Here is a 27,206-nt window from a genome sequence, read left to right on the forward strand (position 1 = left end):
ATGTATTTACACTCACATACCCCACAACCAGTGACGTGCGGTGATGTCAGTAAGAGGCTAGCTCTAGGCACTTGAATGGGAAAATGTGTCCAAACTTTTGACTGGTACTGTACATGTTGAAGAATACAGGATCGAAGTGCGCAAGTGAGTTTTTCGCTTGTTGTCCGCAGTGAACGGACAGTAAAAGCACTGCTTATTCAACAATTTTTTTTGTATTTGATTATGCGTAACTGTTACATTCGTCATCGTAACATCTAAACAATTGGAATAACACACATATTGCATATATAAATCACAAGAATAAACAGTAAAAATACAAATACAAGTTTATTAAATAAAATGATTTAATAAAAATGTTTACATTTGAATTCTGGCAGGTAGGCAGTGCCTACCCAGACTGCACGTCACTGCCCACAACTGCTGAACAACGCCGACACACAGTGCTTGTCTTATCCACCACTCTCTCGCCTGTACTACTGTAACTGAATGGGAAACCGAAGTTTTCCCAAACTTGCAATCTTAAAAAGGCCGGCTTGTCCTCTATCTCTCGTGACTCACGGCGGCGCCAATCAGAGCTTCAGAGCTACAGATTAAATGTCCCTAAAGAACACAAGTATCTAACAGTAGTTCCGCATTACATTAATTAATTTGCACGCAAGTTTTATTGATTTTTATACCGTGTATTATCTGTGTAATTTCATGCACCAAACCATGACGCCCGTACCGTACAGTTCGGTACGAATGCATGTACCGTTCCACCCCTAGTGTGTGGTGGCCAGGGTAACGTGCAGCACTGCAAGCAGGATACACAAGAACACAAAGTTAGGTATTACATAGAAACACCAGACTAAACACAAATTATTTAGTTTAATTTGTTTTAATAAATAAATACAAAAATAAATGAATCTCCTCAAGGTTGTAGTATAGTTCTAGCACATACCCAGCAAGACGCCAAGCCCCTATACTCTTAGTCCACTTGTCTACAGTATTTCTACCTAAGCGATCATCATCACATCCCTCCTGAATGCTCTGCATCGTTACACATTTCTGACATCCCCCAGAAAGTGTATTCATTTCAACTTTTCTTACTCCTGAACGCAGCCGTGGCCAGATGCAGAGGAGATCTAAGCGATGGAATAGAGACCCTTCCTGTCAACAGAGACACAGGTGAGGAATGATGTGTCCTGGTGTGTTGGTGTACTTGTGTGTATGTGGTGTGTGTACTTGTGTGTATGTAGTGTGTTTGTGTCATACCGTACATGATACTATACATCCCTAGTCAGGTCCTAGCAAGATCTGCATTCAGGGAGACAGCTTGTTTGAAGAGATGCCCACAGAGAAATATATACTATATAGATAACATAAGGTTTGTGTCTCATCATTATCATAATTGCTTATAGGATTAAATAGTTATGTGTAGAATATTAACCAAGTATGCAGCTTCAAACTATCTCTGCTGGTCAAAACACAATGTTTTCTAATATAATAAAAGGCTTCAATAGCATTTCAAAAGAAAGGGATTCAAGATTTTGTCTACAAAAGTATATTTATATAATGAAGAAGACCTGCATATCCATAGTAAATATAAGACCTGAAATTTATCATAGTCATATAGTCATCATATCACAGTCATAGAGTCATCATATCATATTCATATAGTCATCATACCATAGTCAATCTCTTTCAGATAAAACGTGAACTTTGGTTAGGATTAGGAGTCTGTCCTGTTTGGGATTAGGTTCGCAGTACACCCATAACAATGAGTTCAGTTATGTGTAACATTTTCACATCAAATATTTAAATAATTACATATAATAATAATTTACATAGGGTTACGGTTAAAATGTAACAAATTATGTACAAAAATTACATGTATTTTATATATGTTATTTATATAATTACATATACTTTAAATGTGTATATTTACATAAAATATAGTTTGTTAAATATAGTTGAAAATTGGACATGGGAAGAGTGAGTATTTTTATTAATGTGGGTAGAGCTCAGTGGTAGAGCATGGGGATGGGTATAGCTCAGTGGTAGAGCATGGGGATGGGTAGAGCTCAGTGGTAGAGCATGGGGATGGGTATAGCTCAGTGGTAGAACACGGGGATGGGTATAGCTCAGTGGTAGAACACGGGGATGGGTATAGCTCAGTGGTAGAGCACGGGGATGGGTATAGCTCAGTGGTAGAGCACGGGGATGGGTATAGCTGGAGTCAGATGGCTGAGTGGTGAGGGAGTCGGGCTAGTAATCTGAAGGTTGCCAGTTCGATTCCCAGCCGTGTCAAATTACGTTGTGTCCTTGGGCAAGGCACTTCACCCTACTTGCTTCGGGGGGAATGTCCCTGTACTTACTCTAAGTCGCTCTGGATAAGAGCGTCTGCTAAATGACTAAATGTAAATAGCTCAGTGGTAGAGCATGGGGATGGGTATAGCTCAGTGGTAGAACATGGGGATGGGTATAGCTCAGTGGTAGAGCATGGGGATGGGTATAGCTCAGTGGTAGAGCATGGGGATGGGTATAGCTCAGTGGTAGAGCATGGGGATGGGTATAGCTCAGTGGTAGAGCATGGGGATGGGTATAGCTCAGTGGTAGAACATGGGGATGGGTAGAGCTCAGTGGTAGAGCATGGGGATGGGTATAGCTCAGTGGTAGAGCATGGGGATGGGTATAGCTCAGTGGTAGAGAATATTACTGCAGATCAAGTGGTAGCAAGTTCAAATCCCTCTTGTATGTTGCTTTGAATAAAAGTGTCTGCTAAGTGGACACGTTATTATTATTACTATTGGCCTGCAGTGACACCACTGGATTCCAGGAATGTCAGGCCAGTAGACCAGTAATGTCAGATTACAGGTTTCCACATATTCTGCCTGCAAAATGTGTTTTGGTTCAGGTTGCTATCTAAGGCCGAAGATGTGGGTGTGGGGCTCAACCCTAACCCTTAGGTTTCTCGGAGGAGGAGCAGCAAGTCCAGCCTAAGTTAAGAGAGGAGGGGCTAACCCGGTTAGGGGGTAGAACACCAAGCCGGTGAGGTCACAGTAGAATGAAGTTCAAGTAGAATGTTGAGACTTTATGAACTTTATGGAGCTTTGAGAACTGTTTCTCTTTTCCACGGTCCGTTGTGATGAAGTTCAGGTAGCAAGGTAAGCAGGGCATCTTGTGCTGGAGTTGAAAAAAGTATACCTGCCAAATCTCCACACACACATACACACACACTTACACACACAGCCAGACAGAAGGAGAATGTCAAAACTCTCAGTAATTCTATGAATTCTATTCCACAGTGAAAGGAGTCGAGGTCCAGGTAACAGATCATAAATTCCTGTCAATACCATTCACAGTAGTGGTTTTAAGCGGTCAATACCATTTACACTTGTTTCTATTCCAATAGCTTATTTCAATACAGGAGTTTTGATCAAGTTAAAAAAGTAGTTCCCAGGCAGGCAGGCCAGCACACCCCGGCCCAGACCAGATCAGACCAGCCCAAACCAGACCAGATCAGACCAGCCCAACACCTAAAGGACATGACAGCAGTTGTACTGGGCAAAGGGCAGCAGCTTCTCCTTGGAGGTGGGCTGGATGTTGAAGGAAAGGGCCTTCTCACACAACGGGAGCTTCAGCAGCCGTTCTCTTAGCTTCTTCCCTTTCCCAGGTTCCACCCTCAGTGGCGCCTCACAGCCCGCCTCTTTTGCCACACACATGTCCGGAGGTGCATTTTGGTAGTCAGACCTCGCCAGGTGGAGCCCTTTCTCTGTGTTACCTCCCTCCTCCCCCTCGGTGCTGGGCACCGCCACCCTACGTGCCTCCACCCCATCTGGGCCCAGGTCCACACAGTCGTTGCTGGAGAGGAAACAGCTCTGGCTGAGCTTGGCCGCTGTGTTGTTGTTGTTCTCCAGAACGCCAGAACTGGGATCCCAATTAGGCATTTCCCGTTTCCCCCGGCAACACTGCACCACCCCTTCGAGACAGGGTGATGGTGGGGGCGAGTCTACCACTGTGTGAACCTGGTTGTCCACCCCACTGATTCGCTGATCAGCAGTAACATGGTTGCCTGACTTCACCTTCAGTGGCTCAGATGTGTCAGACATGGATACAAGCTCAGATCGCATCATTTTCTGTTCCTGTACTGCTGGCTCATGTAGATCATCCTCTTCCCTGTTCTGACTATCCTCTTCTTCCATCGTGTACTCTTCTTTCTGCTCCTTCTGGTCCTCCATCTCTTCCTGTTCCTTCCTCATGACCACAGTATCCACCTCTTCATTCGGGCTTCCCTCCAGAGCCCCCAGCTGTCCTGCTCCCTCTTCCTGGACAAGGGCTGGTCTAGCGGGACTCTGCGGCCCCCCAGAACCCCCTGGATCTGAGGAGGTAGGCACAGCCTGTGTTGTCTGCACTGTACTGGACAGCAAGCCCTGTCTGAGCAATTGAGCCTCTTCCTTTTCTTCTATTTCTTCTTCTTCCTCCTCCTCCTCTTCCTCACAGATCAGCCGCAGGGCTCCCAGACTCTTGAGGGGGGGATCAGGGGGGTTGGGGGGGGTTGGGTGCAGAGAGAGAACTTGACAGGGTACAGGGGTGTACTCAGACAGAGGGTTCTCTGGACGGCCTGTTTGAAGCAGGGGCCTCGCGGCGAGAAGTTTCCAAGACTCAGACGCTCCCCTGTGGGCAGAGCCAGCAGGCAGCGCCCCTCTGACAGCCCCATGGTGGAACCCCCTGTCCTGCAGACCCAGGGACGGTACCAGAGGGGTCCTGTAGATACAGATTCTCAAGTCAGAAAATCATAGGGATCTGTGTTTCTAACACTACTAACACCCAATACTTTGAGGGTGGAGACTTTGAGAATGATAGAATGAGTGTGCTGGGAGCTGTGGTGTATATGTTGCAGGCTACTTGCATGTATACACACACATACAGGGTATATGCTTTGGGTCTTACTGTGACAGCTGAGGTGGCCGGTCTTCCTTGTCTCCAAGGATACGCTCCCCTAGCAGATAGTAGGTAGCTGTGATGTGGTTGTAGAGATCAGCCTCCAATGCCCTGACACACACATGCAAGCACCACCAGACAGGAGAGAGAAACAAAGGGTTAGAAAACAGAGGAAGGTAGTACAGAGAAGTGGAGGAGGAAGAGTGGAGAGGAGGACGAATGGAGGAGAAGGAGGAGTGTTGAGGAGAGGGGGGTAATCAATTTCATAAATTTTATCTTGGTTTGTAAATCTACATTTACATTTACGCATTTAGCAGACGCTTTTATCCAAAGCGACTTCCAAGAGAGAGCTTTACAAAAGAGCATAGGTCACTGATCATAACAACGAGATAGCCCCAAACATTGCGAGCAGCCAAAACATGAAGCATACATTGTGGAAAACCAAATAAGTGCCAAAGGGAAGAACCATAAGAGCATGCAGTTAAACAAGTTACAATTGAACAACATGAAACTCCCCACATAAATCTATCTTAAAAATATATATATATTCTTTGAGTCAAATTGTTAAACAGTCTAGTAGGGTTGATTTTGGAGTTACAACTGTGTCACTGTACACCACACAGTTAAAGCGGATGAATGGATCGATCTTAAAGGATGACTCCCATCCTTTGCACAGTGAATTCCAACTACTTCCTTCTGGATGAAGGTATATAGTTCCACAGTGCAGAAAAAAACAGTAGAAACAGCTTTGTTCCAGCAACTATTACTCAGTCCTAGCAATCTTGCATAGATACAGTATACAAAAGTAATGTTTATTTAAGTCCTTATTTATTGTACTTTATCCATGTTGAATAAGGAGAACTTTGAGCACTTTTTTCAGATTCAATGTTTTCAATTTTTTTATGTGTCAAGATGTATGGACTCGCAATCCACTGCAGACCAAATCTACCTACGGGTACAAGTAAATTAACCTGAACCTCAACCTGAGGAAGACTGAGGGAGGAGGAGTATCTCACTGTTGGATGGTGTCCTGGTCAGCGATGTGTCGGCTGACCATGGCATGCAGGATGGACTGGTGCTCCTCTGGGGTCAAGCTGAGGTGGGAGGAGAGGGGGCTGGAGGAGCCATGGGGGGCTGGGTCCACACCCTGCAGCCAGGGGTGACCCTCGATCTCCTGCAGGGGTGCCCGCTGGCACGGCGCTCTCTGGAGCATCCTGGAGATGAGACTGGGAGAGCGGGAGAAAGGAATATAATAAGATGGAGACGTGACCGGAGGAGGAGAGAAGGGTGTAGGGAAGAGAAAGGGGTAGTGGGAGGAGAGAGACGTAAAGTAAGTAAGTAAGACTTTATTTATATAGCACATTTCATACAAGAATTGTAGCTCAAGGTGCTTTACATAAAATCAATAAAAACAATAATACAAGTGATAAAAGTAATAATTAAAATAGCAAATTATAAAAACAATAATATAACTAATAAAAGTAGTAAAACCCTTCTGAGATCAAATTACTTAAATGCTTCGGTAAAAAGGTTTTAAGCTGTCTTTTAAAAATGTCTAGCGTATTTGCTTCCCTAATATTTATGGGTAATTTGTTCCATAGTTTTGGGGCGTAATTGACAAAGGCCGAATCACCAATCTTCTTATGACTGCTTCTGGTGACCTCTAATAGGCCTGCATTTGATGATCGCAGTGTTCTAGCTGGTGTGTAGTTTATAAGGGAGTTAGCAATGTAGCTAGGTCCTTGTCCGTGTAGAGCTTTGTATGTGAGGAAAAGGACCTTAAAGTCAATTCTGAAGGTAACGGGGAGCCAGTGTAAAGTAGCTAGGACAGGACTAATGTGTTCTCTCCTTTTAGTTTTGGTTAATAATCTAGCTGCAGAATTTTGATTGAGCTGTAGTCTTTCAGTGGTTTTCTTGGGAAGACCAGTGAAAAGTGCGTTACAGTAGTCCAGCCGGCTGGATATAAAAGCATGAATTAACTTCTCTGCATCATTTTGGTTTATGAATGGTCGTACCTTTGCTATATTCCTCAGGTGAAAGAAAGCTGTTTTGGTCACTTTATGAATGTGAGAGTTGAAATTTAAATCTGAGTCCAGGATTACACCGAGACTCGTCACCCCTGGTTTAAGACAGGGGGTTAAGCCTCCTATATTCTTAGTAAGCATCTCTCTTTTGGATTTGGGGCCACATAGTAGGACTTCGGTTTTGTCTTCATTTAATTTAAGAAAGTTATCATTCATCCATTTGTTTATTGCCAACAGGCAGTTGGTAATGGAATTGGTGGCCGTTGCATCGTTGGGTTCAGTGGATATATATAGTTGTGTGTCATCCGCATAGCTATGGAAATCTATGTTATGTTCTCTGATTATGTCGCCGAGTGGTAACATATAAAGAGAAAAAAGTAATGGACCTAAGCAGCTTCCTTGAGCAACCCCGTAGCAGTTCTCATGTTTCTTGGACATATGGTCTCCTAAACTAACATAAAACTTCCTTCCTGTGATCAGGATCATCAAATGCTGCACTGAGATCTAACAGGATAAGGATAGAGACTTTATTTGCATCAGAGTTTAGTCTGAGGTCGCTAATTATTTTGGTGAGAGCAGTTTCAGTACTGTGATATTTCCTGAAACCTGACTGCGAGACTTCCAGGATGTTATTTTCTTCAAGAAAATAATTTAATTGGACTAAAACTATCTTTTCCAGTACTTTACTAATAAATGGAAGGTTTGATATTGGTCTGTAATTTGCAAGTAGACTTATCCAATTTGGGTTTCTTTAATAGGGGCTTTACAACAGCTGTTTTGAAGGCATTTGGGAAGACGCCAGTTCTAAGGGATGTGTTTATAATCTCTAGCACCGGACCTGAGACACTATCAAACACTCGCTTAAAGAATTTTGTGGGTATAGGATCAATATCTGAGGTTGTGGAGTTAGATTCGCTGACAATTTTGGAAAGTTCACTAAGTGTGATACAGGTAAATGTGCTCATGGTTATGTTGCAGAATCTACTGATGTCAGTTTCGACCCCACTATTAATAATACTAGCTCTGATCAAAGTTATTTTGTTCTTGAAGAACAAAGCAAGCTCTTCACATTTAACTGCTGAGGATGGAGGTGGAGCAGGGACAGTGTTTAGCAGCTGGTCAATGGTGGAGAAAAGAACTCTGGAATTTCTGGCATTTTCTGTAATAATGTTGGAGAAATATTCTCTCCTTGCTAGACGGATGATTTTGTTATCGGTGGTTAGTGTATCTTTGTAGATATTGTAGTGGATAGTGATTTTTGTTTTCCTCCATTTTCTCTCTGCTGCACAGCATTTTCTTTTCGTTTCACTAACATTTTTATTTCTCAGCCATGGGGAGGTTCTGCTTGTGCACTTCTTTTTGGTTTTCAGTGGTGCAACAGAGTCTAACACGGATAATAGTGCATCATTGAGGTTCTCTACCATTTCATTAAAGGGAAAGATTACAAAACTCCCTCTTGTCTGCAAATTCATACTCTAAATAGTCTACACCCTCCAAACGTTGCTCTGATTAACCTGCCACTCTCTCATGCCATTTGCCAGACAAAGCTGTCTCCAGGGAGTTATGCAAAGGCACTCATCTATTTGACAGTTTTATTGCACTGCAGAGGGGAACTTGACTCTGCAGTACACCTGTATGACCAGGAGAAGGAGCACTGCTCAATCAGGTTCTTCCGCTTCACATGGAACACGTGTATGTGTGTATGTTGGCAGTTCATTCGACTTCAATAGCTCCCACTTGTTGTAGGGACTGAGTCTGCAGTCCATTCAGACTAACAGGTCCCCTCAGCTGTCTTGTTAACAGGTGGTTCATAAACATCCTTAAATATATATACTCATGAATAATTGACATACTGTCCTAACTTATCCTGCATTCTTTGGGAAGACTGCATGGGGAGAGAGATGGGGATGGAGGAAGTGCGGGGGTGGATGAATAGAGGGGTGGAGGGGGGAGGAAGTGCAGGGGTGGATGAATAGAGGGGTGGAGGGGGGAGGAAGTGCGGGGGTGGATGAAAAGAGGGGTGGAGGGGGGAGGAAGTGCAGGGGTGGATGAATAGAGGGGTGGAGGGGGGAGGAAGTGCAGGGGTGGATAAATAGAGGGGGGGAGGAAGTGCGGGGGTGGATGAATAGAGCGGTGGAGGGGGGAGGAAGTGCAGGGGTGGATGAATGGAGGGGGGAGGAAGTGCAGGGGTGGAGGGATGGAGGAGTATCTGACGATACTTTTTTACACACTTTTTCCTGTTAATAGCTATATATTATATATTACTTAATTTATTTTCTCTTTCCCGATTCAATCTACACATTTATAGTATTATCTATAGTTTTTCTCTATGTGGTTTTTCCTCCTGGAACTCGACGCTACTGTACCAGTTCGACTAGCCAACTCCAACGCACTTGATGGATTCTCTTGGCTGGCATAAGCTATTAACGTAAGTTGACTACAATGTCTCTCACCCACTCACATTGTACTACATGTGACATTTTACTCGATAGGTTGATTCTCCTAGAGAGACGTATCCAGTCGCTCGAGGAAGAGAGTAAGCTAGTAACTTTAGATGCGACTGGCGCAACATCACCGACAGGGAGTCTTAGCGCGAGGGAGGACTCAAGACTAGCCCCACCAGTTTCGCCTTCGCAGCTTGGTGGGAGTGGGACTCCTCAGACGTTAGTGATCGGTGACTCCATCACTCGTAACATTAGATTAGAGCCACCAGCGACAGTTTACTGTGTGCCTGGGCCAGAGCTACCGACATAGAAGCTAAACTTAGTGTGCTGCACTGTAATTTTTTAAAATTAAATTAGCGCACTTTTTCTGTAAATTATACGTGCTTTTTTTCTGTATTTCTGAATTAGAGGAAATACAGATAGAAAGACAATGGCAAACTGTACATTTATATTTTTACATAAAAAGTTGTTATATATATACTTTTTTTTTTTAACTTAAAAATACAAAAAAATGACATTTTTTTTTAACCAATATTAATAACATTTTCACCAAAATGTTCTGTTAAAACACAATTTCATAAATATAACATTTTCACAAAAATGTTCTGTTAAAACACATAATTTCAAAACTAGCTATTTTAACAGTTATCTTGCAGATATTTACTTTCATCCCACGGACAAATAACTTCTTAATAACATAATTTTTGGTTTAGATAGGAACCTTGAATTGTGAACTGAGCTCGGGTAGTTGACGTCATGCAATCCCAGCATGCACTAGTCAATATCAAAGACTACAAAAGCCTGCAAAAGCCTTTTTGGGGCAATCTCGTTGTTTATGATCATTGACAAATGCACTTTTAGTAAAGCTCTCTCTTGGAAGTCGCTTTAGATAAAAGTGTCTGCTAAATGAATAAATGTAAAGACTCCAGAGTAGGACGAAGGAAAGTTGATTAGATAGTTGTGTAGCGGCAACGCTCATGTTAACCAGAATGCCCCGCGGCAAGCTGAAAAGCTACAGAGTTAAAGGTTTAAGCTTAGTTAGATAAGCATTGTTTGGAGTTTTGTTGTTGTGTTCGTTCTGTTTTGATATGTGTAATGTGATGGTCTGTAGTTTGGATAAATTAAGTGTTCACCCTGAGTGTGACTGTTGTCCAGTTAGATGGCCATCTAACATGTCTTTTAATATAAACGTCCAGTCAGCAATGTTCCTCTCCAATTCATACAGCTAGCTGATGCTACAGTTGTAAATATCTGTATATAATGGCTGTAAGTTGTGCACACGACTTGTTTGGATTGAACATGTTAAATCGTTACATCTTGATTTGGCATTATTGAATATTTGTATTTATTGAAAATGCTGATTTTTACATGGAACAAAAAAAAAACGTGTCATAACATGGGTTTATAATGTGAATGTACACAACGTACATATGTTTGTACAAATACAAATCGTTTTTTCCCCCGCAAATCTGGTTTATTCAGGATAACAGTACACATTTAAAATTAGAAATGCTGTTTTTTTACAAAGAAGTTCAATTAATAAAAGTCATATTTACCGGCAAAGAACAGCCTGTAATATAATATTACAGATATATCTTGTAAATTTGGTACAGGAAAAGTACAATTATTTTACGGTTAATTCATGTTAATATATATATATTTTTTACTGTAATTTCATGGGTTTACATTTACATTTAGTCATTTAGCAGACGCTCTTATCCAGAGCGACTTACAGTAAGTACAGGGACATTCTCCCCGAGGCAAGTAGGGTGAAGTGCCTTGCCCAAGGACACAACGTCATTTGCACAGCCGGGGAATCGAACTGGCAACCTTCAGATTACTAGCCCGCTTCCCTAACCGCTCAGCCACCTGACTCCCAGGGTTTAATCTGGCGTCCCAGCTGCCAGATTGTTCCTGTTTTTTTACAAGTTTTTTTTTAATAGTGTGGCTAGCACTAAGGCCAAAGCTAAGGCACATGGCGCATACACTGATGATAGGTACGAGAATATTGTCATACATGTCGGCACCAATGATGTTAGGCTGAGGCAGTCAGAGGTCACAAAGGTTAATATAGCACGGGCATGTGACCTTGCTCAAAAGATGAGTAGGCATCGAGTAATAGCCTGCCTTGCTCCCCCGTTGTCCATACTACTAAGTTTGCTGCTAACAGTGCCACCTTTTCAGAGGAAATATCTATGACTAAAGCTGCCAAAAACCCATACTGGAATATTGGGCTCCTAAACATCAGATCCCTATCCACAAATGCCGTTTTGATTATTGATCTGACGAATATTCAGCTCTGAATGAAGCATTGCCTCCAGATTTCGCGTACTCACACATTCCTCGTGTCTCAAAGAAAGGTGGTGGTGTTGCTATGATATATGAAGCCAGATTCAACCTCAGCCTAAAATCTGTGAACACCTTCAAAACATTTAAAATAATTTTAATAAAACCACCAACTACATTAAAGAGGATTAATGCTACTACTCCTGCCCCCCCCCTCATTTTGTATAGTTACTCTATACTCTCAATTTGGATCTTCAGCTATCACTAGACTCTGTTGCCCCACTCAAACCTAGGAAAAGAAAGGATAAGAAATTGGCTCTAACTTTTAAATTACAAATAAAGTTTCTATATGTCCATGGAGGCCTGACTTGATTTGACAAATAAAGTAAACCTGCTACTGTATATTATTCCTGTTATTGTTTCTGTTACTACTTGGAGACGACGGGGGACGGGGCTTCTTCGTATTTTAGAGTTTCTCTTCCCTGGAACAGATTTCATGTTCCAACTGAGGGGGGCTGGCGCTGTCTTAGTGTCTAGGGCTGCATCAAATACCCTTTTTGCTCTGCTAAATTGCTGCACTAGTCCACACTTGACCGGTGGGGACCTCGTTCTAATAATACTGTAACTGTTAGCTGCTCCTGGCATTCTCTAATTCCTGCTCTCCTCTCTCTGTCCCCCCTCCACACATCCCCTGTGGTGTGGGGGGTTTGAGCTGTCAGCACCTGCCTGGTTGTCGGTCTGCCAACGTTGGACCTGGTCGCAGGTGGACATAAATCTGTAACAGTCTGCCAAAGATGGGTCTAGTCGCCAAGTGGACACCAGTTTACAGTCAACAGCGAGCTCCCGGTCCCTTTCCTCATTCCCCTGCCTGTGATGCTGCGCCGATCACAGTCCCCAGCCCTGTGGCTACCTCTGCTTAAATTGACATTTACCAACTCTGACCCAAGTTGAACACTGGATTTACGTTTTGCACACAGGACCATCCACACACCCCAGGGGTCTACAAGGATGGAGAGATGGATGGAAGGAGGAATGGAGAGGCCAGAAGGCTGATCTTTCCACTAATAAACCTAGATGGGATCTGATACAGTGCTGTTTATCTAAGTCAGGAGTGGGTCTAGAGGAGAGATATCAGCGGAGGAACAGAGTGTGTGTGTGGGGCAGCTGGGGGTCAGTTAAGGTTATAGACCCAGGGCACACACTCAAACACACCAGAATGCTATTCACACCAGAACAGCATGTCCCGAGGAGTGTGTGTATGGGTTAGACAGAGGAGTGTGAGTTTAGAGTCTGGGTGAGAGGACACAAAGGGATAACAAGTTCCTAACCCTTCCTCTTCCCTACACTCCTCCTCCCTCTTTCTGTCCCTCCCCACCATTTCCCTCTCTCCCTCCTGCCTCCCTTCTCCTCCCTCCCTCCACCCCTCCTCCACCATTCCTGCTCCCACCCCCTCCAGACACAAGGGGACAGCAAGTTACTAACTTACGTCTACGTCGTCCCCCCCCGATCCTCACTCCTATCCCCTCCTCCCTTCTCTCCTTTCCCTTCCCGCTCACCTATCCTCCCCCCTCCCCATCCTCCTCTCCTCCCTTACTCCATTCCTCTCCCCTCCTCCCTCCCTCCATTCCTCTCCCCTCCCCCATCCTCCCCTCCTCCCTCCCTCCATTCCTCTCCCCTCCCCCATCCTCCTCTCCTCCCTCCCTCCATTCCTCTCCCCTCCCCATCCTCCTCTCCTCCCTCCCTCCATTCCTCTCTCCTCCATCACCCATCCTCCCTCCCTCCTCTCCCCTCACCCATCCTCCCCTTCATTCCCCATCCACCTTTCTCTCCTCCCTCAGTACTACTCTTGCTCTCTCTCCTCCCTCAGTACTACTCTTGCTCTCTCTCCTCCCTCAGTACTACTCTTGCTCTCTCTCCTCCCTCAGTACTACTCTTGCTCTCTCTCCTCCCTCAGTACCTACTCTTGGCAGCGTTGTGAGACGTGTGTGGGCATGGCATAGCGACAGTCCATGATCCTGATGAGCGTCTCGCTGTCATTGGCCTCCTGGAAGGGGGGGTGACCACACACCAACATGTATAGAATCACCCCCAGCGACCAGATGTCTGAAATACACACATGTATATATATCATTATAATCATCTTGTCAATTCATTTATATTTCATTTTGTTAATAATTAATCCGGAAGAGATCATGAAACAAAGTTACAAAAGAGAGGGACTACTGACGAAAGGGACTTTTGACGAGATTTGACTTGGCCTCCCTCTAAAAAACGTGAGACTTGACTTATTCTAAACTCTGTCTGAGGTAATTGAACCTGGCTTGGCTAGCCAAGACTAAGCTCTGACACCTACTGCTAAATCCTGGCAGGCGGTTCGATGTAACAAACAGTTGTGCGTCTAGTCACATTTGTATTAGTCATTTAGCAGACGCTCTTATCCAGAGCAACTTACAGTAAGGAGGGTGAAGTGCCTTGCCCAAGGACACAACTTCATTTGGCACGTCCAGGAATCGAACCGGCAACCTTTTGACTATTAGCCCGATTCCCTAACCGCTCAGCCATCTGACCCCCTAGTTGAGCAGCTCCTTAAATCCTTTTTTTTTTACCCTACTCTGCGACTCTCTGAAACCTTCCTCACTACTTTTCATATAACCCCTAATAGTGTTGGACTGTATGCCTTATCTGGAATCCTGGAGCACTGGTACCTTTGCAATTCCTTGTTCACGCAGCCACTCTAGCCTGTATAGTCACACAGTGTCCACACAGGATAGACCTTGAGACAGTTTAACCTCTCATCTACTCAATAACGAACACATTCACACACAATGTCCACATGGCCTTCGCTTGTGCTGACACATTCTTTAGCGTGTTCCTTTCCTGTCTCCTCCCCTTCCACCTTCCTCAGGATTGGGCAGGGGCCGGAGTAACCATGGTAACCTGAAGTCTCTGGGAACTTGCCAGGAACATCCTGGACACAGAACATGGTGACCGGTTCATCAGAGAGGAAGTGAGGAGCAGAGGAGAGAGAGGAAAGGAGAGGAGAGAGAGGAGAGGAAAGGAGAGAGAGGGTAGGAAAGGAGAGGAGAGGAGAGAGGAAAGGAGAGGAAAGGAGAGAGAGGAGAGGAGAGGAAAGGAGAGAGAGGAAAGGAGGGGAAAGGAGAGGAGAGGAGAGAAAAGGAGAGAGAGGATAGGAAATGAAAGGAAAGGAGGGAGAAGAGAGGAAATGTTCTATTCTAAGAATGTTCAGCCTTCTGACCCTTCCTTTCCTCCTCGTGCATGTTTCTCACAATCATGTGTTTCTGAGGTCTGGGACAGAGATGGTGTTCTAACTGCCTTCACACACACATCTACAGACACAGTTTTGTTTGTGGGTATTAGCTACACACACACACCCTCCACACACACACTCACATGGGTTATTGCATGCTACTTTCTCAGAAGAAGACATAAAACTGTACACAATGTTCCTCACACTTTTCCTGGCCTACATTGTCCCATATAAACTTTCACACACACATACACACACCTTACAAAAACACACACACATTTGAGCATGGTCAAGCATTGATCCGTGTCACATACATTCTTACATCCTTACCACACATACTTATGTTGCACAGGCAAGGCAGCCACAAGCACACAAGAACACACAAACAGACAGCCACACAAGCACACAGGGCAGTGTTACACAAGGACATGAAAGTCTCCTGAAATGTCTCACTTCTGAATTCAGTGAATTTAGTTTAATCCTGAACCAGACCCTGAATGGGACCTGTCTGGGGGAATACTACAAATACTACACCACATACTACCTATACCATAAGTAGTATTCTAAAAATACAACACAACATACTACCTATACCATACGTAGTATGCTACAAATACTAAACAACAGATACTACGTTACTTATGCTACACTATACTGTACACTGTACATACTCTACTACAAACACAACTTACATACACACACCAAAACATACACAAAACAACACACACCCAAACACAACACACATACGCACCAACACTTACAACACACACACAAGTACTGCTTTCTCTGTCCAAGGACTCCCGCACACACAGGTTATTTGTACTTTCTCTACATCCAAAAAGACAAGAAAGAATGGTTGATATATGGAGTGTGTTTGTGTGTTTTGAGTGTGTTTGGTGTGTATACATGTGTGTGTTGACAGTATGTGTGTGTATCTGTGTATGTGTTGACATTATGTGTGTGTATCTGTGTATGTGTTGACATTATGTATGTGTGTGTTGACATTGTGTGTGTGTGTTGACATTATGTATGTGTGTGTTGACATTATGTGTGTGTGTGTGTTGACATTATATGTGTGTGTGTGTTAAGAGTATGTGTGTGTGTATCGGTGTATGTCTTGACATTATGTGCGTTGACAGCGTGAGTCACTGTCACTCAGGTATAAGCTTATCTCTGTCAGCAACAGAAGACCCTGGCCTCGCCAGCACATCTCTTCTCTGCTGCTCAGCAACATCTGGACCCGTCAGCCACTACCTCCTCCCTCTGTCCCTCCCTCCCTCTCTGTGCTCCTACTCCCCTTCCTCCTCCCCCCTTCCTCCTCCTCCTCCAACCCTTCCTCCTCCCACCCTCCTCCTCCCCTCCCCCCTCCTTACCCACAGCTGGGGCATTGCACTCCTCCTCCCCCCCTGCCCCCTCATCCATCTTCCCTCCCCCATCCTCCCCCCCCTCTCCCTGCCTCCCCTCTCCTCCTTACCCACGGCTGGGGCATCGTAGGCCTCTTCCTCCTCCCTCCCCCCCCCCTCCTTACCCACGGATGGGGCATCGTAGGCCTCTTCCTCCTCCCTCCCCCCCCCCCTCCTTACCCACGGATGGGGCATCGTACGCCTCTTCCTCCTCCCTCCCCCCCCCCCTCCTTACCCACGGATGGGGCATCGTAGGCCTCTTCCTCCTCCCCCCCCCCCCCCTCCTTACCCACGGATGGGGCATCGTACGCCTCTTCCTCCTCCCTCCCCCCCCCCCCTCCTTACCCACGGATGGGGCATCGTACGCCTCTTCCTCCTCCCTCCCCCCCCCCTCCTTACCCACGGATGGGGCATCGTAGGCCTCTTCCTCCTCCCTCCCCCCCCCCTCCTTACCCACGGATGGGGCATCGTAGGCCTCTTCCTCCTCCCTCCCCCCCCCCCTCCTTACCCACGGATGGGGCATCGTACGCCTCTTCCTCCTCCCTCCCCCCCCCCTCCTTACCCACGGATGGGGCATCGTAGGCCTCTTCCTCCTCCCTCCCCCCCCCCTCCTTACCCACGGATGGGGCATCGTAGGCCTCTTCCTCCTCCCTCCCCCCCCCCTCCTTACCCACGGATGGGGCATCGTAGGCCTCTTCCTCCTCCCTCCCCCCCCCCCTCCTTACCCACGGATGGGGCATCGTACGCCTCTTCCTCCTCCCTCCTCCCCCCCCCTCCTTACCCACGGATGGGGCATCGTAGGCCTCTTCCTCCTCCCCCCCCCCCCCTCCTTACCCACGGATGGGGCATCGTACGCTTCTTCCTCCTCCCTCCCCCCCCCCCTCCTTACCCACGGATGGGGCATCGTAGGCCTCTTCCTCCTCCCTCCCCCCCCCCTCCTTACCCACGGATGGGGCATCGTAGGCCTCTTCCTCCTCCCTCCCCCCCCCCCTCCTTACCCACGGATGGGGCATCGTACGCCTCTTCCTCCTCCCTCCCCCCCCCCTCCTTACCCACGGATGGGGCATCGTAGGCCTCTTCCTCCTCCCTCCCCCCCCCCTCCTTACCCACGGATGGGGCATCGTAGGCCTCTTCCTCCTCCCTCCCCCCCCCCCTCCTTACCCACGGATGGGGCATCGTAGGCCTCTTCCTCCTCCCTCCTCCCCCCCCCCTCCTTACCCACGGATGGGGCATCGTAGGCCTCTTCCTCCTCCCTCCCCCCCCCCCCCTCCTTACCCACGGATGGGGCATCGTAGGCCTCCCCCAGAAGGATCTCGGGGGCAGAGTAGGCCAGGGATCCACAGCTGGTGCTCAGCATGGCGCCGGGCTGGAAGAGGTTGCTGAAGCCGAAGTCTGTGATCTTGACCCTCTGCTGGTTGAAGAGCACCACATTCTCTGGCTTGAGGTCACGGTGCACCACGTGCAGACGGTGACAGTAGGCCACGGCGCGTACGATCTGGGCAAACAATACCCTGGCCATGCCCTCGGCCACGCCTCCCTCGTGGCGCTGGATGTAGTCATACAGGTCCCCCCCGTCGCCCAGCTCCAGGATGAGGTACAGCCTGCAGGGCGTGTCAATCACCTCGTACAGGCGCACCACGTTGGGGTGCTGCACCAGCTTCATGCAGCGCACTTCTTGTAAGAGGTGGCCTGTCGCCATGGCGTCCAGCTTGGTCTTGTCGATTACCTGTGTGACGGGAATGATGATAATGCTTTTATTGTTTCGAAATAATCACTCCATCTGGTACTATAACCTATCACTATGTTTCAAAGCCAAGAAAGACCTATGCAACAGTACCCTACCGTGCACTCAACTCTATATACCTGCACTCTACCTACACTCTGTCGTACCTTGATGGCCACCAGCAGGCCAGTGACGACGTGTCGTGCCAGTTTGACCACAGCAAAATGGCCTTTACCTAGCGTTCGGTCCAGCTCGTACATGCCAGCAATCTGATCCTCGGGACCACTCCTGCCGGCCGCCATGACTGGGACAGGGGTCAGGAACAGGGGACAGGGTCAGGAGTTACGGACAGGGTTAGGGTACAGGGTACAGGGTCACGAACAGGGGACAGGGGTCAGGGAATGGGGTCATCAGAGAGATGGGGAGGGCTATGAGGGGCGACTAGAGCAGGACCTTATGTATTACCTGTTGAGACAGAGAGGTGAGGAAGCAGGTCAGATACAGGCCATGCAATGTACTCTTTCACAGGTAAATACACAGGACGTTACAGATAGACATGTTTTACACAAGTCATGCAGGTGCATACTGGTCTGTCTGGATAAATAGTGGCGTAAAGAGGACATGAACACAGTGGCCACAAAGACTTTCCATAGGGTTAAGGTTAACGCCTCTTACACTGTGTGCAGTCTACATCTATTACACAATTCACATGACACAACAGCTATCAACATGTTGTTTGGTATTTTACATATTGTAGATCTGACATTACAAAACAAGTCACACCATTACTTCAACCAGTCACAAGACCTCTTGAGTCCTTATACACACAAACACTGGCAGTCACGGGCAATCAGCTTTTTCTGTGAAAGTCACAACACAGTAGAATACCCTGATGCTGTGGCGCTTAACATACTTAAAATGTATGTTATAAGTCAAATCAAATCAAATCAAATGTATTTGTATAGCCCTTTTTACACGCAAGCATGTCACAGAGGGCTTCACATATGCCCATAGAACTGCCCCTCAACCAACCTAAACCCTCAAGGAAGACAAGGAAAAACTCCCAAAAAACTCTCAACAGGAGAAAAAAAAATGGAAGAAACCTTGGGAGGAGCAATTCAGAGAGGGATCCCCTCCTCCAGAGACAAGAGATAAGTGTGTGTCTTGTGGGTTTGTTTTATGTTTTTATTCTGTACTAATCTAATTTGGTGCATCAAATGGTGACATTTATGTTCTAATCTAAGCACTTATAGCGGCTCATGTTGTTTAATTGTAACTTGTTTAACTACATGCTCTTATGGTTCTTCCCTTTGGCACTTACTTTGGTTGTTCACAATGTGTGCTTCATGTTTTGGCTACTCGCAATGTTTTTGTGGCTATCTTGTTGTTATTATCAGTGACCTATGCACTTTGTAAAGCTCTCTCTTGGAAGTCGCTTTGGATAAAAGCGTCTGCTAAATGAATAAATGTAAAATGTAAATGTAGTCTGTACATGCTCCATTTTAAATAAAATAAATGTCTCCTGTCAATGAAAAATACAGGCGTGTGGAGGGTATGTGTGTGAAGGTGTAAGTGTGGAGGGTGTGTGTGAGGAGGGTGTGTGTGTGGAGGGTAGGGATGGGTATCGAGAACCGGTTCTTGTTTAGAACCGGTTCCCAGTGAATCAATTCCTTGGAATCGTTAGCAAAATTCCTTAACAATTCTGTTAACGATTCTCTGTGCCGTTGTGCATGCGCGAACTTTTATAGTTTATTCAGACAGACTGCAGCAAACATGGCAACTAGGAAGTAGCTTTCTAAAGTTTGGTTGTATTTCACACAACAAAATGACAACAACGCCACTTGTAACGAGTGTAAAAAGTCTATTTCGTCAAAGGGAGGAAATACTACAAATATGAAGAAGCATTTGAACACAGCATGGAATGAAGTTACTGGAATGTCATGTGTTCAATGCATGCAGCAGCGCAGCTAACGTTCGCGCTTCATCTCTAACTATCTAAGGTAGAGCTAAACTGCTCAAAAGTGATCACAACCACTTGTTACCGTGTGAAGCAGTTTGCCTTTATTGTGTGTAGTCGATCTAGTTATCTTCTGTCCCGTCGTTTGAAGCATACATTTTAGCTCCAGCATTCGTCTCCCATTAGTATTGATCTTATTGATCATTTCACGTTATCGGGGCGGCGTGTGTTATCAGCAAACGTTCGCGTGTCCCATTATTAAACTGAGCATATCGATTTTTAATCCATTATTAAACTTACCATTTTAATTGTTTAACCTTTTAATAGTCCTGTTAAATGTGCCTGAAAACGCCTAAACAACATACCCAAAGTACATTGAAAGCTGTTATTGAACCATTTGGAGTACATGCATGTAAATGGTCTCTTTTGAAAGGTGACACTGAAGTTATTTCCCCTGTTGTTAGGACCCCTGTAAGTCCTACTGGTGTTGAGTAATAGAAGCTTGAACACAAGGAAACTGAAAGTTTCTATCTCCGACTAGATTTTGTTTTGAAAACAGAGGCCTGAAGAGGCCTAGAAGTGGTAGGTATTAGCTCATTTCAAAGCCAGTCAAAGCCAGTTTGAGAAATTCGTTTAGAACGAGTGTGTGTGTGGGGGGGTGCAGGTAGCACAGACCTAGTTGGCTGTAGAGGGGAGAATCGATAAGAGAATCGATAAGGAATCGAATCGATAAGCAGGAATTGATAAGGAGTCGGAATCGTTAAAATCTTATCAATACGCATCCCTAGTGGAGGGTGTGTGTGTAGAAGGTGTGTGTGTGGAGGGTGTGTGTGTGTAAGGTGTGTGTGTGGAGGGTGTGTGTGTGTGAAAGTGTGTGTGTGTGAAGGTGTAAGTGTGGAGGGTGTGTGTGTGGAGGGTGTGTGTGTGAAAGTGTGTGTGTGTGGAGGGTGTGTGTATGGAGGGTGTGTGTGGAGGGTGTGTGTGTGTAGGGTGTGTGTGTGAAAGTGTGTGTGTGTGTGTGAAGGTGTAAGTGTGGAGGGTGTGTGTGTGAAGGGTGTGTGTGTGAAAGTGTAAGTGTGGAGGGTGTGTGTGTGGAAGGTGTGTGTGTGAAGGTGTAAGTGTGGAGGGTGTGTGTGTGGAGGGTGTGTGTGTAAAGGTGTAAGTGTGGAGGGTGTGTGTGCGGAAGGTGTGTGTGTGAAGGTGTAAGTGTGGAGGGTGTGTGTGTGGAGGGTGTGTGTGTGAAGGTGTGTGTGTGGAGGGTGTGTGTGTGGGAGGTGTGTGTGAAGGTGTAAGTGTGGAGGGTGTGTGTGTGGGAGGTGTGTGTGTGAAGGTGTAAGTGTGGAGGGTGTGTGTGTGGGAGGTGTGTGTGTGAAGGTGTGTGTGTGTGAAGGTGTAAGTGTGGAGGGTGTGTGTGTGGAGGATGTGTGTGTGGGAGGTGTGTGTGTGAAGGTGTAAGTGTGGAGGGTGTGTGTGTGGGAGGTGTGTGTGTGAAGGTGTGTGTGTGTGAAGGTGTAAGTGTGGAGGGTGTGTGTGTGGAGGTGTAAGTGTGGAGAGTGTGTGTGTGAAGGTGTAAGTGTGGAGGTGTAAGTGTGGAGAGTGTGTGTGTGGCAGATGTGTATAAAGATGTGGCATAGGGTAAGATACCAGTCTTCCATCATAAGTACTACTGAGCAATACAATAACAGAACATCATGTGAGCTCTGGGGTGTGGGGATGCCACTGTATCTAACTACCCCAGCTGTGTCTAACTACCCCAGCCTTATTTAACTACCCCAGCTGTGTCTAACTACCCCAGCCTTATTTAACTACCCCAGCTGTGTCTAACTACCCCAGCCTTATCTAACTACACCAGCCTTATTTAACTAACCCAGCTGTGTCTAACTACCCCAGCCTTATTTAACTGCCCCAGCTGTGTCTAACTACCACAGCCTTATTCAACTACCCCAGCCTTATTTAACTACCCCAGCCTTATTTAACTACCCCAGCTCTGTCCAAAGTTGTACCAGAAGGGGGAAGTGTTCTGCTGTATCACACAGACTCCCTGCCAGGACAGGACATTCAAGCACACACACATTTATAATAACAACACACACACATTCATAATAAAAAACACACACACATTTATAAGAACAACACACACACATTCATAATAAAAAACACACACATTTATAATAACAACACACACAGTCTCAGACAAACCATGCAGGGTTCCAGACTCGTCAGCAGAGGAGTCTCCCATGTCCAGTCTGCTGCTGGGAAGCTGCTAGTTCAGCAGAACTGAACACCAAGGAACAGGCCATGTGAGGCAGACCCACAACACTGGAGACATTCCTCACTAGCACAAGGGCATGGACAGAAATACATACGGGTACTTATACACAAAGGCAGACATACACATACAGTAGACGCATGCACACCATCAAGAGCTTGTATGACTCATCTCTCTCTTAAAGGAGGGTGGGGGGAGGGGAGGGGAGGAGAAGAGAAGTGACAGACAAGGTATGATCTCATATTCTGTTCTGTTCCCATCATGCAATATTCAGCATGGTGAGGTCACCGTGGGAACTAAGGAACAGAGAGGAGGGAGATAGGAAGAGGGAGCCTGAGACAGAGAGGAGGGAGGTAGGAGGAGGGAGAACTTAGAAACAGGAAGAGACAAGAAGACAGACAGGCAGACAGACAGGTAAGCACACAGACAGGCAGGCAAGAAGTCAAACAGACAGACAGGTAAGCACACAGACTGGCAGGCAGGCAGGGAAATGGTCTCTCTTACGAATTCCCTCAATTATCATCAAGCAGATTTAGAGACATGTCTTCACTCCTGTCTGGGTAGAACAACATCTCCACTGCTCAGATTCTGATTCTCATTATCTGGAGAGGATGGAGAGGAAACTAGAGAGGGTACAATTTCTGGGGAAATTGTGGGGTGTGCTTGCGTCAGTTGCAGAAGGGTATGTTTCCAGGCTGTGAATATCAACACCCTGTATTTTTGTACGTCCTTTGACTGGTTAGCTCCTGCAATTCCCACACAGCAGAAGTCTAGAAGTTAGGGTTAGGGCTAGCTCTACAATTTACTGGGGCTTGGTCTGAATCTAGGAGCAAAACGGCGCACAGCTGCCAGGGTATATGCAGGTAGCAACACTAGTGCTAAATAACTATTTAGCTGGTCGGCTCCATGACGCCGGGTAAGTAGGGCTTGTGAGACTGCTCACCAAAAGAACGAAGGGATAACCAACTTGTCTAGCAGATTAAGACATGTTTGTATGTACCTAGTGAAAAGTAGCCTCAACTTTTAGCTACAGTACTACATTCACATTTAGCAGACGCTCTTATCCAGAGCGACTTACAGTAAGTACAGGGACATTCCCCCGAGGCAAGCAGGGTGAAGTGCCTTGCCCAAGGACACAACGTCAGTTGGCATGACCGGGAATCGAACTGGCAACCTTCGGATTACTAGCCCGATTCCCTCACCGCTCAGCCACCTGACCCCCCCCCTGATTCACCTGACTGTTGTACTAATGCTAAGGGCTCGCTGATATCGCTGTCTGTCTTACTAGAACGTTGCATCTACACTGTTAATTATACGTGTTTTTTTCCGATTTATGAATTACAGGAAATACAGATAGAAAGACAATGGCAAACTGTAAATGTATATTTTTACATAAATATTACAGCCAAATGTTGTTACTTAAAAATACACTAAAATGTCCTTTTTTTAACAAATATTAATAACATTTTCACCAAAATGTTCTGTTAAAACACATCATTTCATAATAATAACTTTTTCACCAAAATGTTCTGTTAAAACACATAATTTCTAGCTATTTTAACAGTTATTTTGCAGATATTTACTTTCATCCCACGGACAAATAACTTCTTAACATAATTTTTGGTTTACACATAGGAACTGAGCTCGGGTAGTTGACGTCATGAAATCCCAGCATGCACCAGTCAATATCAAAGACTGCTAAAGCCTTTTGGGGGATATCTCGTTGTTTATGATCATTGACCAATGCACTTTTAGTAAAGCTCTCTCTTGGAAGTCGCTTTGGATAAAAGCGTCTGCTAAATGAATAAATGTAAATGTAAAGTATTATTTACCGGTGAAGAACAGCATGTAATGTAATATTACAGATATATCTTATAAATTCGGTACTGGAATTTGTCATAACATGGGTTTATAATGTGAACGTACGCAACGTATATGTTTGTACAATTACAAATCGTTTTTCCCCCGCAAATCTGGTTTATTCAGGATAATAGTACACATTTAAATTAGAAATGCTGTTTTTTTACAGAGAAGTTCAATAAATAAAAGTCATATTTACCGGCAAAGAACAGCCTGTAATGTAATATTACAGATATATCTTGTAAATTTGGTACAGGAAAATAAAAATTATTTTACGGTTAATCAATGTAATTTAATGGGTTTAATCTGGTGTTCTAGCTGCCAGATTGTTCCTGTTCTCTCTGCCTGCCTCCCTGTCTGTCTTCCTGTCTCTCTTTCTGTCTGTCTGTCCGTGTATCTGTCTGTCAAGTCAGGTCAAACAAGATCAGACTAGTCCTGATAAAAATGAATTCCTTAAGTTATGTTGAAGTTAAGCAAAGTTTAGAAAGTGTCCATCAACTCTACAAACTGGCAGAAGGGCTTATATTTATTGTTTTAGTCCGTCTGAAAATCTAATACCTACAAAATACACGCCTTCTCCAAGCAGAGGTCTACTCTTGACCGTTATCACTTTCCTTGGTAAACGTCCACTCCACTGCAGTACCGAGGTGATAAATACGCATCTACACCCCTGATGAAATGCACAACAGGGTCATGGTAACATTACACTGCCTCAAACACGTCCAATAAAAATGCGCTGCTGAAAACGGTCGGTTTCTAAACATACAGACACACTAACGACGAACAGAGAACTTACCATCGTCAATAAAGATGTTGTATCCTTTAGGTTAAAGTAGCGACAACTCACAGCTCTGCACTTTGTTACAAGCTACTGATTAGTTATCAAAAACACAATTGATACCAAGTCGTCAATACAACCAGATTTTATCAACTGATATTCTATAAACTGCACTTGCGGTCTGTGTCCGGGCATCTCCGTTAAACACTAGGCAACAGAGATGCTGTCTGAGCGCGAGTCCTAGCTCCTGTTGTTCTCAGTGCGTCTCTTCTGCAGTGCTCGCGCAGTCTCCTCGCGCTGAACGGCTCTGAAAGCTGCTGGCCTCTGACGTCAATGCATTCCAGCTTGCTTCACCCTCCGGCCCATGGTGTGCCTTGCAGAGAGAGAGAGAGAGAGGGAGAGAGAGAGAGAGAGAGAGAGAGAGAGAGAGAGAGAGAGAGGGAGAGAGAGAGGGAGAGAGAGAGGAATGAAGGAAGGGAAAGAGCGATGTGAGACAGAGAGAGAGAGAGAGAGAGAGAGAGAGAGAGAGAGAGAGAGAGAGAGAGAGAGAGAGAGAGAGAGGGAGGGAGGGAGGAATAGACTTCAGAAGGCTGTTACGCAACTAGTAAGCGCGTTTATGATTAATAGGCGGGGAAACGCAAGACACATAATTAACCATACGCATTCTTTACATATTTGCCTGAGAAAGGTTATGGGAGGGGTTAGATGTGCTCAGTGTGGGTTAGGGTTAGTCTTTAAATCCTTTAAATAGTCACCATAAATATTGTAGTCCTGAATTCACTTCAGATGGTGAGTAATACTCTCAAATGAGTGTATGAGTGCAATACTGTAATCCCAAGGACACAGGAGTACTGTTTAAACAGACAACTTTCTATAGCCTACAACTATAAGGCGAGTGAAAGCTTCTATTGAATGTTAAGAATGGAACAAATGGAACGATTGAAGGAACAACCCACGGGCCCTGGTCAGAACAGTCAGCACTACAACAACACTTCCTGTTTGCATCCCATCACTGTGTGTCTGCTCGTGTAGGCCTGGGTATTTAAAAATGGTCTGTGTATTTTTGGTAATGGGTATGTCAATCAGGAGAGACCTGGGATGAGTGAAAGATGTTTATTAGAGAATAATAAATGTACTATGGTGTTTGGAGCTTGAACCCCACGGGAATTATATAGATCAACGGGCGCCTGCCCAACGCCCGAAGAAGAATCCCCCACGGAGTCCAGACGCTGGTGGCGGTGGCGGCAGCCGACGACCAATCGAGCCGAAGACTGAGACAGGAACCGGGTGGTGACGGGGTGGTGGAGGGTCGCGCACTTGATAGCATGGACAAACTACACAGGGAAAGAATCATATTTAAAGGCACGGATCATGTGACGCCATTAATTGATAGCGGGAGCGCTAATCGACCTGAACCCCAGTGACCGCCCGAACAGGGAACGGGGGAAGGTAGGGCGTTCTTAGCGGGGGGAGTGAGTAGTGTACACTACGATTAAGCCCGAGTGCAGGGATCGGTCTTGCCTGACTGAACTTGCGCAAGCTTCATTTTGTATATTTGTATTTTTTCCCTCTTGTGTTTGTATATTTAATATTTTGTTTTGGTAACTTCTTTTTAATTATTATTTCATATTTGAAATTTCCCTTTGGGGATCAAGAAAATAGGCTACCGACTACTGCTAGTACCACATGCACACACAGTTAGGGTTAGGGTTGGGTTTAACACAGTTAGGGTTAGGGTTGGGTTTAACACAGTTAGGGTTAGGGTTGGGTTTAACACAGTTAGGGTTAGGGTTGGGTTTAATTTATGGGTTATGGTAACCCTAATTTATGAGTTTATTGTATATTTGATTTATTTGGATATTGTTCTGACCTAAACGTTTAATCATTTTGTGTCAAAAAACTATAAACTAACTAGTTGTTAGTTAGTGCGTGTTTGTAGTAGGTTGTATGTGTCTGTCTGTCTCAAAACACGCTCGGGCGAATGCACACAAGCATACATACATACACACACACGCACACACACACACACACACACACACACACTCAGTTTCCCTAAGTTTCAAACCTCTGGACCGTTGATTTTACATTAGACCCACCCAAAAACTTCCCAACAAAGCAGTTTCCCTTTGGAACACCGCAGCGCCATCTACCGGTTGTATTTAAGGACAGGCCATCTTAAACTAGAGAGGGTACAATTTCTGGGGAAATTGTAGGGTGTGCTTGCTTGCAGATGGGTCCGTTTATTAACTGCTATTTTTACAACTGATATTT

General features: G+C 45.4%; 1 protein-coding gene across 2 annotated transcripts; it reads right to left on the reverse strand.

Annotated features, from left to right (window-relative positions):
• Nucleotides 1-1,242: 1,242 nt before the first annotated feature.
• On the reverse strand, nt 1,243-25,231 carry snrkb (SNF related kinase b). 2 transcript variants are annotated; one of them, XM_062460874.1, is made up of 7 exons: nt 24,954-25,231; nt 18,307-18,536; nt 17,624-18,074; nt 13,639-13,780; nt 5,940-6,149; nt 4,933-5,034; nt 1,243-4,746 (listed from the first exon to the last, which is right to left on the reverse strand). In XM_062460874.1, the coding sequence occupies exons 3-7, from the start codon at nt 18,045-18,047 to the stop codon at nt 3,519-3,521; spliced, it is 2,106 nt and encodes a 701-aa protein (XP_062316858.1). In that variant the 5' UTR covers nt 18,048-18,074; nt 18,307-18,536; nt 24,954-25,231; the 3' UTR covers nt 1,243-3,518. The 2 variants fall into 2 exon arrangements, with proteins under 2 accessions (XP_062316858.1, XP_062316857.1); XM_062460873.1 differs by having other exon boundaries at nt 18,239-18,536; nt 24,954-25,230.
• Nucleotides 25,232-27,206: the final 1,975 nt, after the last annotated feature.

This window comes from Osmerus eperlanus, chromosome 5 (assembly GCF_963692335.1).
Source record: "Osmerus eperlanus chromosome 5, fOsmEpe2.1, whole genome shotgun sequence".
NCBI classification, from domain to species: Eukaryota; Metazoa; Chordata; class Actinopteri; order Osmeriformes; family Osmeridae; genus Osmerus; species Osmerus eperlanus.

Bases quoted from the DNA above. Each gene is read 5' to 3' on its own strand.
- snrkb (XM_062460873.1), bottom strand. From the start codon at position 18,373: ATGGCGGCCGGCAGGAGTGGTCCCGAGGATCAGATTGCTGGCATGTAC. The intron at 6,150-13,638 runs GTAGGTACTGAG...CCGCTCTCCCAG, and splicing joins GTCTCACAACGCTGCCAAGA to TCTCATCTCCAGGATGCTCC. The intron at 5,035-5,939 runs GTGAGATACTCC...TGTGTGTGTCAG, and splicing joins GACCAGGACACCATCCAACA to GGCATTGGAGGCTGATCTCT.